The 12,557-nt window shown below is 33.4% G+C and overlaps 1 protein-coding gene across 1 annotated transcript; it reads left to right on the top strand.

Moving 5' to 3' along the window:
• The first annotated feature begins 37 nt into the window (after positions 1–37).
• Positions 38–9,260, top strand: LOC103492228 (probable serine/threonine-protein kinase At1g54610). Its single transcript, XM_008452517.3, has 8 exons — positions 38–485; positions 668–1,113; positions 1,263–1,547; positions 1,644–1,961; positions 2,976–3,203; positions 7,007–7,107; positions 8,394–8,502; positions 8,622–9,260. The coding sequence occupies exons 2-8, from the start codon at positions 736–738 to the stop codon at positions 8,895–8,897; spliced, it is 1,695 nt and encodes a 564-aa protein (XP_008450739.2). The 5' UTR covers positions 38–485; positions 668–735; the 3' UTR covers positions 8,898–9,260.
• The last annotated feature ends 3,297 nt before the right edge of the window (positions 9,261–12,557 follow it).

Genomic DNA, 12,557 nt, shown 5'->3' with positions numbered 1-12,557 from the left:
CATATGAAGAAGGATTGATTCCAAAAGTGCAAAGTAAAGTTAAACTGTTGATATTTGAAGGGCAAGAAGAAGAACTCTAAACTAAGGAAAAAGGAAATAATATTAATAAAATGCAACATTTTGGAGCTTAAGGATCTCAAAGCTTTTTTCTTTCTCAATTGACAGTAGAGAGAGAATAGAGAGGGAGAGAGAGAGAAATTCCAGATTTGGATTTGAGGCTGACTTTCTGAATCGCGGAAGCAGATCTTCACTCTTCTTATTGGCTCTTTCAACTTACTTGTAGACAGCCCAACAGAGCCCACAACCACCACGACACTCAACCGCAAACAATCCTACAATTATGATGATGATTCATCACTTCAATTCATTCCCAACATTTCCCTCTTTTTCTGCTCCTTTTCCACTTTGATTTCGCCCCAATTTCCCTCTTTTGCTTTCCCTTCGATCGTTTTCTTTGATGGGTTTTTCTTGCTTCCTTGTTCTTGGTATGTTTTATGCTGATTTCGTGTTTTGTTTTGAGTTTTGAGTATTGGGTTTTTTGATTATCATATGGGATTCTTATGTCTGACTGATTTGTGGGGGCTTTGGTTTTGGTGGGTTTTTATTTTCTATTTTGTTAATTTACTTGGAATTTTTATGTCTACTGTTTTTTTTGCTCGATTTGTAGTGAGAAAATCTATGAGCGAACTGCTTCTGTTGGTTGCTATGGTGGGAGATGACGTTTAGAATTGAGAAATGGGGTGTTTGGTGAGCCGAGAGGCGTCTTCTAGAAGTGTAGAAGCCCCTGTAGATAAGGGGAAGAGGAATCAAATTACTGAGTCTCGTGTCCAAGGTGAGATTGTTCAGGAGAAAGAAGTAGAACGTGTGAGTGCTAATGTAGAGGAGCATGTAAACGTGAACAAGGAAGAGGAACAGAAGGCTGATGTGGTTCAGGATCGCCCACGAGCTGAACGGAGAAAGTCGAGGAAGGTTCCGAGGCCATCTAACTTGCCAAACCATTCCCAGGGAGAGCAAGTTGCTGCTGGATGGCCTTCCTGGCTCACAGCTGTTTGTGGAGAGGCTCTCAATGGTTGGATTCCTCGGAAGGCTGATACATTTGAAAAGATTGATAAGGTGGGGCACTCAACTAAGTAAGATTCGACGTAGTTTCAGTTTGATTTATTGTATAATAAGATTCTCCTGTAATTCATGCTTGTGCTTGTTCTTTAACTTTCTACACTTCACCAGCTTACATGCTTCTAACGTAATTGTTTTGGTGTTAGATTGGACAAGGAACGTATAGCAATGTGTATAAAGCTAAAGATATACTTACAGGTAAAATTGTTGCACTGAAGAAGGTTCGATTTGACAATCTGGAACCTGAAAGTGTGAAATTTATGGCTAGAGAGATTCTCATCCTTAGGAGATTAAATCATAACAATGTTGTGAAATTGGAAGGGTTGGTTACATCACGGATGTCATGTAGTTTATACTTGGTGTTTGAGTACATGGAACATGATTTAGCAGGTCTTGCTGCAAATCCATCGATCAAATTTACAGAATCTCAGGTTAGCATGTTGTGTCTTTCATTTTTTCATATCCTAACTGAATATTGAACAAAAATTGAACAATAATTCTTTTGGTGAAAACATGCCTATTTATAGGTTAAATGTTTCATGCAACAACTGCTATCTGGATTGGAGCACTGTCATAATCGCCGGGTGCTTCACCGTGACATTAAAGGATCTAATCTTCTCATTGATAGTGGAGGAGTGCTTAAGATTGCTGACTTTGGATTGGCTTCATTCTTTGATCCAAATCACAAGCATCCTATGACTAGTCGGGTGGTTACCTTATGGTATCGACCTCCTGAACTTCTTCTTGGAGCAACTGATTATGGAGTAGGTGTAGACCTCTGGAGTGCTGGGTGTATATTGGCAGAATTATTAGCTGGGAGGCCTATTATGCCCGGTCGTACAGAGGTAATTGCTTTCTTTCTGTAGGAGAATCATGATGGAAAAAGTTTATTTTAGCAGCTCCATTTTGATTAATTTAAACTAAAGAATCACAGGACTCGTAACAAAGATCGTTGGCAGCTCTATTATATTAACTCTCCAACTTTAGATAACTGAATGTCTGAAAAGTTCAAAACTAGCATAAATCAGAATTTAAAGGATGAAAGGTCACAGTTTAAAGATTGTGTTCTCCGTTCAACTACTGCTTTCCTAAGAGATTCACATTTACTAAATTACTACCTCTCTAACCACTATGAAGATGAAATAATTATGAATCACTTTTTACAATTGAAAACATGCAACAATTTTAGGAATTTATGCATCATACCATTACCTATTGTTTTGTTAGATTGTCTTTAGCACCATTATGACTTTCAATGACCCTGCAAAATTGCATTATGTCAAGGTGTTGAGAGCCTGAATTACTGTATTATCCCTTATGGATCATCATGGGAAAGCATGATGTAATATCAGGCAAAATATGAAAAGTTACTCCTTTCATGGGTCATTTTATCTCCAGTTTTCATTTTAGTGGTAGGAATCCTTCTCTGTTTGTGTACCTTGCTTTAAGGTGCATGATACCGTTACTATCACCATATTGGCTTGGTTTTAGTGATAGGGTCTCTTATATATTGCATGAGCCTTTCAGTGTTTTATTAGGTATTTTTTGTCAGATTGATGAATGTGGTTAGTCAACTTATCTTTTACTTACTATGTACATATTTCAATTTTAAAACAGCTATCATTTCTTTTCATAAGAGTTAAACGTTTCAAAATAGTTCAGGATCCTTGGCATGGTTTTAACTTTTAACTATAATTTTGGTTGTCCTCGTTTTCCTTAACTTAAATCTTTCTAGCCTTTTGGGGTATCCTCCTCTTTTAATGTCATACCATCTATGAAGTTGTTTCTTATATGCAAAAAAAAATCTTTCTAACCTTCTCTACTGGCTGTGCGTGCTAATCACACTTTTGCTCACCCAGGTAGAGCAACTACACAAGATATACAAGCTTTGTGGCTCCCCTTCAGATGAATATTGGAAAAGAGCAAAACTTCCAAATGCAACCTTATTTAAGCCCAGAGAACCTTATAAAAGATGTATAAAGGAGACATTTAAAGATTTTCCCCCGTCTTCTCTGCCCCTTATAGAAACGCTTCTTGCAATTGATCCAGCAGAACGAAAGACAGCAACAGATGCATTAAATAGCGAGGTGAGCTAAAAATTTATCAGAATACATCTCTCATTTCTGTTATGACTTTCACTTCTTTCAATAATCTGTTTCAAATTCTTTTTTGGATAAGAAATAATCTGTTTCAAATGATATGGTTCCGTTTATTATAGATCTCAATCTTCCACTCTATACCTACCAATCAGTCCGAATATTGTTGCTTCCTGTGCCTCTTCTGGTTTGGTTTTAATAGAGCAGTGTATTAAATCATTTTCTTTCATGTAGATGAAAGCCCTTTTCGTTCATTAAGTCAGCATATTAAGTCCTTTTATTATAAACATTAAGACAGGGTGTATAGTCCTTTTATTATAAACATTGAGACAGGGTACATAGTCCTTTTGTTTTTAACATTAAGATACATATCAAGTCCATAATTTTAAGTTATAAAATATTTCTATCTTTTCAAATGAAATTATATTTGTTGTGAATTTTTCATAGCTTATTAGATATATATATTCTTGTGTAAACAAACTTTTGACCAACTATAAAAAGCACACACGTGTCACATTCTATTTTTTTTTTTTTCATCATTTATTGCTGCATTCAAATCAAATATGAAGCTTTGTTGAATTCAATATACTTACCAGTCTAATTTTACTACCATTGTTTTATTTTGATAACCTAAATTATCAATAGCATGAAGAAGATTTTCTTTAATAGGATTCCTATTGGCTATTAATGAAGCGTGTTACCAGTATGTGCAGCCGATTTGCGTGTGCTTTCTGGTGTTCTTTGGGGTTTCTTTGGCTTGTAGCAAAGATTGTTAGATGATGATTAAGGAGGTTGTGTTGTTCCCTCCCTTTCCATACGGGCAGAGTTCTTTGGCAGACTTGTTTCTTTGTGGTGTTGTGGGTTATTTGGCTTTTAAAAACATTAGACCTTTTAGAGAGGCTGTGAGGACTTGGAAAAGTAAATAGGGATAACATTAGATACAACAACTCTTTACAGGCGTTTGCTTCAAAATCCTTTTGTAATTATTAGTTAGGTGTTTTCTTTTGGATTGGACCCCCCTTTTAGATCAATGCTCCTTTTGTGGGTTTTCTTTTCGTTATTCTTGTAATTACTATATAGGATATAGTTTGTATAGCTAGAGCCCATTATTTTAGTTGGGCCTCCTTTATGGGCTTGGTTTTTTGTATGCCCTTGTATTTTTCCAATCTTTTTCAATAAAAGTTTTGTTATAAAAAAAATTGCATTTTGTCCTCTTTTATCATCTTTCCATGTTGCTGATTTTATGTTACCTTTTGGGGAGCTTGCACCCTTTTTCGTTTGGTTTCCATTGCCTGTCCAATAGGGAATGTTAAGTTGAGGCAAAGGAGAAGGGATATCCATTTTTGGAGTCTTAACCTTTCTGGTGGGCTCTCTTGTGAATCTTTCTTTCATTACTTGTTGGATTCTTCCTTTTATAGAGTTGGGTTTTTCAGTTTTGGAAGGTGAAGTCCTGAAGAAGGTAAAGTTTTTGGGGTGTTTGATATTCAAGTAGGGTTTCATTTCATAGAGCTCTCAGTGATATGGTCATTGATCAAGGAGTTACTCCTCCATTCATTGTTTGAGGGAGGGGTTTTTTTATTGAGGGTGAGGAGGGGTTGAGACGGAACCTTTTAGTGTTTGGTCCCTCGTCAGTTTTAATGTTTTTCTCTGGGCGTTGGTGTCAGGTAATTTTTTAAAATTATTTGTTAGGTCAGAGACCCCTCTCTACCCTTTTGTGGGGTTTCTTTCCAAACGAAAAAAATATTTTTTTTATATCCTTGTATTCTTTCATTTTTTCTCGATTAAAGTTTATCTTTTATAGACGAACACACATTTGGATTAAGAGATCTTAACTCACATAGGCATTAGGCCAAGTGACCTTTTTTCTCATTTTCCTTTGTTCTGGTGGTGAGTATTCTTCTTACTAGTGAGAGGTTAATTTGAATGTCTTTTCATGCGAGGAGACTTGTTGTCCTTCTGACATATGGGACATATGGACACTATCTTTTTTAAGTTTTTTGAGGGAGGATTATTACATCCGTTCTTTAGTAGAGAAGACCGTGGCATGATGTTGGAACATAAAGCTCAAGCAATATTTTCCACGTCTGAGTTCGTCATCTATAGTCTTAGAGTCAACTGGGAGTAAGTGTTACTACAGTACTGAAAAGGGGGATGGACTTGTTTGGTGTGGGGTGTGATACCGTTCTCTTGTTAATGACTTGGTTAGATCTTCCTTTGGGTCATAAAATCCTAGACTAGTTGTTTTAGGATACTATTGCAGAATGGTACAAAACCAGCTTTCTTCTTGAAAGAGGGTTTTTTTTGGGTCAAATGAGCGAGGTTTTTTTAATTCAATCTACCCTTAGTGAACTGCTTTATTTATAACAATTATTCAGTCCTTGAGGTTTTGTTTGGTAAGCATCTAGGTGTACGAGTTTTCGAACTCAGAATTTTAACTTCTAAGGTATGAAGTTATGATTTATTTGATCATTTTCATTAGTTTTTTTTTTTTTTTTTTTTTTTTTACAGTAGCATTACATATTTTTAATTAATTTTTAAACTAAAATATTTGTTTTCCTTTTTTTTTCTTCTCTCTGTCTATTCATCTCCCTCTAATCCCCCGCTTTTCTTTCTTATCCTCCCACTGTCGGTTCCCTTCTTTCTCCTAAAAGAGGAAGAAGTGTGGCAACACAGTGTGGGGAGGAAGGTAAAGAGGAAGATGGAAGAGGAGAAAGAAGAGAGAGAAAAGAAAAAAGAGAAAAAATAATTGTTTTTCGAGCACTAGTCTCTTTCCATTTCATCAACAAAAATGTTGTTTCTGTTTATTTTCCCAAAAAAGAAAAAAAAAACACTAAGCAGGAGAAAGCCAAACATACACACACACACTTATAAAGGACAACATGACCAATATATTTACAATAATATAACCATAATAATATGGAATAGCTTATCATCCCACCAAATCTTCTACACTAGACTTTCCTTCCTCTGTTTTCTCTCTCCCTTACACGAGGTCTCACAAACCTCCAAATTGGATCCAAAGGCTCCACCTCAAATGTTGGCTCTGATACTTGAGCTTATCTTTTCGTCCCATCCACCATTCACTCTCACCAGATCTTAACCTGCTTTTCCCACATCCACCTTCGTTGAGGAACACACTGGCCAGCCATCCGATACTGTCAACCTTAGTGAAGAACCTTTTGTTGTTCACCAAGCCTTGGTCATTATCTCGCCTCTCCTAATTGATCATCACCCTTCTTTGATTGCTACCCTACCATTGACTCGCCTTCACCCCCTGGTTCCATATTTCCTTATCAGTTGTTGATTACCGCTTTATCAGTCTCATTCGATGTGCATATAAGATTATTGCTCGAGTCCAACTTGCTTTTGTTGCTAATATAAATTCTGGATGCCTCCTTGTGGAAAATGAGAGTGAGGGGTGGTTCTCAAATTAGATCTTGAAGAGGCTTTAAGTGCAGTTCTAGTCTCCTCTTGGGTCATACTGCTCGGTTGGGTAGTATTGCAACTCATTCGGTTGATGTCTCAACTTTTATCTGAACCACTTACTACTTGGTCCATAACCTGTCTGTTTTAGTTCGGTATTTCTTAACCATTACAAATCTGGTAGGTTTTTAATTCTTTGCAATGCAATCTTCTAAGCTTATTTTTGCTTCAACTTCTAAGGTAGTTCTAATCAGGGAAATTATAACCATTTGGATTATAACAGATTTTACATTCTCACTTTCTTTGACCACTATAATGGGCATTGTGTCACATTTCTGTATACCTTTTAAACTTTGTCCTTTGCAATTCAGTTCTTCATGACAGAACCTTTAGCCTGCAAACCCTCCAACCTCCCAAAATATCCTCCCAGTAAGGAGATGGATGCTAGAAGACGGGATGACGAAGCTCGGAGGTATGAATGCCTTAATTTCTGTTTGTGTTCAGTATATGCCTGGTTTATTTTGAGAGGCACTTAGACATTTGCGCAAGCTATTTTCACGAGGTTGTGATTGATTTCCAAACATATGTTTTTATCTGTTAAAATACTTGTTCATTAGAATACAATTGGCTCGTTGCAATGGTAATGGAGCTGAAGAGACCTGTCTTTTTCTGTTTTTAGTTTTGGTTAAATTTACAAGTATAATGCCTTAACTTTGAGGATTCTGTTTATTTACTTATTGAAGTTCTAAAGTTTTCTGTTATGTTTTTGAATTCTTAATTTTGATTTGTTACCGGTAAAGGAGCTGAAGATACCTGTTTTCTCTGTTTTAGTTTTGATTAAATTTACAAATATAATCTGAATTTTGAGAATTGTGTTTATTTAGTTTTGGAAGTTTAGAAGATCTATATTCTTGAAATTTTAATTTTCATTTCTAAATTTTTTTGATCACTGCACCTATACTTTGATGCTGACGTGGTGCTCATTAGTTAAGAGTTGGGGCAAGAGCTCCCGCTAAGAACAAAAGCAAGTGGGTTAAAAGATTTGGTTGGTTGGGTGGGCCATTTTAAAACTGAAAGCTCAAGTATTAAATTGATTTAACTATCAAATTTTAGAGATCCAAATTTGTACTTACTTTTTTTTTAAAAAAAGTGAAAGAGTTAACTCTCCCTCTCCCTCTCCCTCTCCCTCTAATACATAGCTGCTCACTGGGCAGATCAATTTTTTTTTTAAACTATGAGAACTTATTATAATTTGTATGCACATTAGGAAAAATAATTTAGAAAGGTGACTTAGAGCTAAGATCCATGGGAACCGAACTGATCATCAGATTTTTTTTTTCTTTGTAAATGGAATTAAACTAAACTCACCAAAATAGAGTTCAACCAAGGCAGTTTTGGTTTACAAATTTTGTCAAACTGTAATGTGGAAACCAACTTTTCCAAATGCCTTTACATTGGTGATGTGTTACATGAAGATATGTTGACGACCAGACAGTCCATTTTATAGTTTTAGGATTTTATCTATTGGTGCTGTTACCAAAATTAGGAAAAGGAAAACAAAAATGACGATTCCATTGCAGAAGAATGTGTCCTGGGTTGATTACTTGAGTGGCATTGTATATAGGAATAAGAGGTCTATTAATTTTTGTTTTGACAAAGTTTGGGTTGGCAGTTGTTATTATTCTTACTCCTCCGTGGACTTGCTTTGCGAGTCTTTTTGGTGTTTTCGGTGATCATCATTCTATATCCATTTTGCAGATTAAGAGCAGCTAGTAAAGCTCAAGGAGATGGAGCTAAGAAAACACGCACACGTGTTAGGGCTATTCCAGCTCCCGAAGCCAATGCCGAAATACAAACAAATATTGATGTAAATATTACTTTCCTAAGTTCAAGACCATAGACGACCAGCTATACACATAATTGAATATATCATTTTCATTAATTCATAAAGTGTTAAGCTGTTGAAATTGTTTTATCTTAAAACAGAGAAGGCGCTTAATTACACATGCTAATGCAAAGAGCAAAAGTGAAAAGTTCCCCCCACCGCACCAAGATGGAGCACTTGGCTTTACGCTAGGATATTCACGTCATATCGACCCAGCTGGTGTTCCTCCCGACATACCTTTTAGCTCGACGTTATTCACTTATTCTAAGGAACCAATCCAAGCCTGGTCTGGTCCACTAGTCCCCGGTGCTGGCACTGATGGTCCTCATAGACAGAAGAAGCATGCAGGAGGTAAAGGCAAGAAAATCATGGTCTAAAATTTTGATAAGATTGTGGTTGTACTGCCGGTTTGCTGATAGGTGTATCATCAAATTCTTCCCACGGTTCATCCAAATTGGTAATCAAATCAGCCTGGCCTGATCTCAGCTGAGAAGATCATGAATTGAGGTCGTGTAGCATTGATTTTTCGGTACTCATAGTCACGTTGACCAGATTTTTTCCCCTCGAAAAGGGTACGAAAATTTTATAGATAAGTTTGCTTTTGAAGTGATGAGGAATTTAACAAAGTTATGTATATGTTGATTTGTTTTATCCCAAATTTTCCTTGTTGAAGTTATAGTGAGACATTCTACAGAATAGTGACCAATAGAGTAAAAAATCATTCTTAAGTCTTTGAATAATCTGCTGCCCCCTACTAAGTTGCTGTTATGGTTTGGATTTTGAAAATTATGAAAACAAACATTTTGCACACATCACATTCGGTAAAATTTTCACTTACGATCATTGAATTTTATGATTTCCATTTTTTCCTATGCAACTATCAAAGTGCATTGTGATTTTCTTTGGAAAATTTCCTTGACCATTTGTGGCCATATGTTCTTCCCTATAAATAAGCACAAAGATCAACTCTTGATGTTTTCAAAATCTAGATCATTTGGCATCGGGATACATAGATTTGGATCATCCATATAATTTTTATTTTTCGTCGTCTAGTTTGTCTTTAGTATTAAGGTTAATTTGCACACCTCCATCGTTTACCGTTATCGTCATAAATTATTAGTCTTACATAAATGGCTATCATGAATACATTTTCAACTAGATACTTATTATGATATTTTATTTAAATTGTTTATTTAATATTTTAAAGTCAATCTATATATCGCATATGAAATAAAATTAAGATAATTTTTTTTTGCATATTGATATATGTGCTTAGTCAATCCTATTAAATTGTTTTGAGATCAAATATTTTTTTTCTCTTTTTTATTAAAAGAAATCATGCAAATATAATCTATTTTTTCTCTATAACATCACAATCTACAAATTTCTAAGTCAGTGGGAACTTTTTAGGTGACAATAAATTCATAGGCTAAATAATCGAAATCCTAAATCTTCGAAATCACACACTGAAAGGAAAAACTATGTGCCTTGATACATTGTTTACCGTGAACTACTCAGGCTAGAAAACATCGCTTTTAGTGTAACCAATGATCTCCTCGTTCTTTTTATAATTCTTTTACAATGTATAATTTGTCACTTCGCTAGGAACACTTGACACGTGTGTTTCTTCCATTGATTTAATTTTGACATTTTTATGGGTGATTTTAAAATAAATGGTATAATCAACATTAAATTGTAACAATAGCAACATGGCCAATAAATAATGTTTGGAAAAATACACTCTAGGCCCATTTTGGTTCAAGAGGATAGGGTTAGCAACTTAGCTCCAAAGGCCGGGGGCGAGCCTACCTGTGCCTTGGTCCGATGAAATAAATAATTATCCTAAAACAATTATGAAATCGTATCGGAATAATCTAGGTTAGTCACTTCTATAAATGCATCTACTCTAGGAAAAGTAAGTCCACGCTTCACTTGTTGTACTTATTCGTTTGTTCCCTGTTAGGTCCGTTAGCGGAGCATCACACAAGGGAACAACTTTTCTATTTTGTAGGTCACTTTCTTCTCAAATCAAATAAATTCACCATTATTATCACACGAGGGTCGTTTACATTTTACTCCGACATCAACAACCACCACCATAGTTCAATGTTGTCACCAAATTTCCTATTAAGGTTTTCAACAACAATACTAATAACTAATTGTGTGTGTGCATATTAAGCTAACAAAATATTAATTAATTAAATTCTACCAATTATTACCATATCAAATTGATGGACTAAACTCAAAATTTTAATTTTAACCATAAAATGGATGCATAATATTTCTCATTCTCTAAATAAAAACTTAAAGGGAATAAATACATTTCTTGTGCTTAATTAAGTCAACAACTCTATAGCTTTTTCTCTAAATAAAAAAAATGTAAAACACAATAACTATTTGATTTTCAAGAACACATATTTTAAAATTTTAAAATTTTTAAAAATTCCACTCAAATATTAAAAACAAAATACTTTAATTTTTCAAAATAGACTTTCATTTAAATCAATTTGACTAAGACCTAATAAGTGCTCTAAAAAAATGAAATAATTTAAGTCCAACTAATAAACCTTTTTTCTATTAAAAGAAACAAATAACAATAAAGTCAATTATCAAAAAGACCCAAATCTCATTCAAAAAATTGTGGATAAAATTAAAAAATATATATATGATTCTATATATTTTATAAAATACTTAATTTGAATAATGTGAGAGTTGATTATTGTTTTAAAATGTAATTAAGATTATTGTTGGAATTGTCACCATCTTAAAACGTGGCCAACTATTTATTTTAGAGCCAACCAAAAGCTTCATAAAACGTGGCCGACTACTTATTTTCATGGACCTATTACGTACAACTTAATTTCAACTTTGAAAAATATTTCCAAAAATAAATGTATGATTTCTTTTTAATTTCTCTACTATAGTATTGTTTTTTTTTAATATCTTTAATCGTTTAATTATAATGGGAGTACTTCTAGTAAATCTTAAATTTAATTCTTTGTCGAAGTTAATTTTGACTAAAATTGATTAATTAGTGATAATTACTTTCATGCAAACGAAATATAATATGTGAATGTGTTTTCAAATTTCATAATAATATAGATAACAAAAGGTTTTTTTTTTTGAAGAAATAATTTTAAAATACTAATGATTGGGATTAAATTTAAAATTTATCGAAAAGGTAGAAAATAAAATATATGAACCAAAGTAATTTTCTTTTTTATAATAGAATTCTTTTAATTTTTTTAAAGTATTAAATTTATTATCACTAAATCCTATCATAGGTTTTAAGGTTTTAGGTTTTGTTTTTAATGTTTTAAGAAAACAGACCATGTTTGAAACTAAAAGCAATAGATTTCAAAGATTTTATTTTTGTTTTAGAAATTTTACTATGAATTAATGTTAGAAAAGTTGAAGAAAATAATTATAAAGAAGAACATTTAGAAAATTGCTTAGTGCACACTATTTCATACAATGAATTCATTGTAAAAATAACATAATTGACAGAATATTGACATTTCATAGAAAAAATCAAATGTAATAAATTTTATCTTTTAGTGATTTTGTTCCGTGAAGTGTTTTCCTTTTAGCTATAAATGTAAATCAAAGAAAAAAAAAGTGAAAAATCGATTACAATTTTCAAAATCCAATACAAAATATTAGGTTTATCATTTTTGTTAGTTAATTTTATGTTTTTCATATCGAGTACTTAAATATGTATTTAGTAGATATTTCAGATTTTGTTTCTAAAAGTTGTTCCATGATCTTTTAATCCAAACCCTACAAAATTTTAAAATATCACTTTAATATACTTATTATATCAAAACTTTGAATTTTAAATTTTAAAATGCATAATTATATTAAGCATTTAGCAGTACAGTATGTCATGTTATAAATTCAATTTATCTATAAAGATGTGTTTTAAAATAATTTGTATACATTTATATACATTTTAAAGTTGTCTTCATGTGATAACATGAAGTATGATATTTAGGTGAGAAAAAAAATCCAAATGATATAACTATGAGTTGATAAGG

Source organism: Cucumis melo, chromosome 2 (assembly GCF_025177605.1).
Source record: "Cucumis melo cultivar AY chromosome 2, USDA_Cmelo_AY_1.0, whole genome shotgun sequence".
Classification (NCBI taxonomy): Eukaryota; Viridiplantae; Streptophyta; class Magnoliopsida; order Cucurbitales; family Cucurbitaceae; genus Cucumis; species Cucumis melo.
The sequence above is the reverse complement of the archived record's forward strand: the minus strand, read 5'-3'. Positions and strand labels throughout refer to the sequence as shown.

Coding starts and splice junctions, on each gene's coding strand:
- LOC103492228 (XM_008452517.3), top strand. CDS start 736: ATGGGGTGTTTGGTGAGCCGAGAGGCGTCTTCTAGAAGTGTAGAAGCC. Junction 1,114..1,262: donor CATTTGAAAAGATTGATAAG/GTGGGGCACTCA, acceptor TTTTGGTGTTAG/ATTGGACAAGGAACGTATAG. Junction 1,548..1,643: donor TCAAATTTACAGAATCTCAG/GTTAGCATGTTG, acceptor GCCTATTTATAG/GTTAAATGTTTCATGCAACA.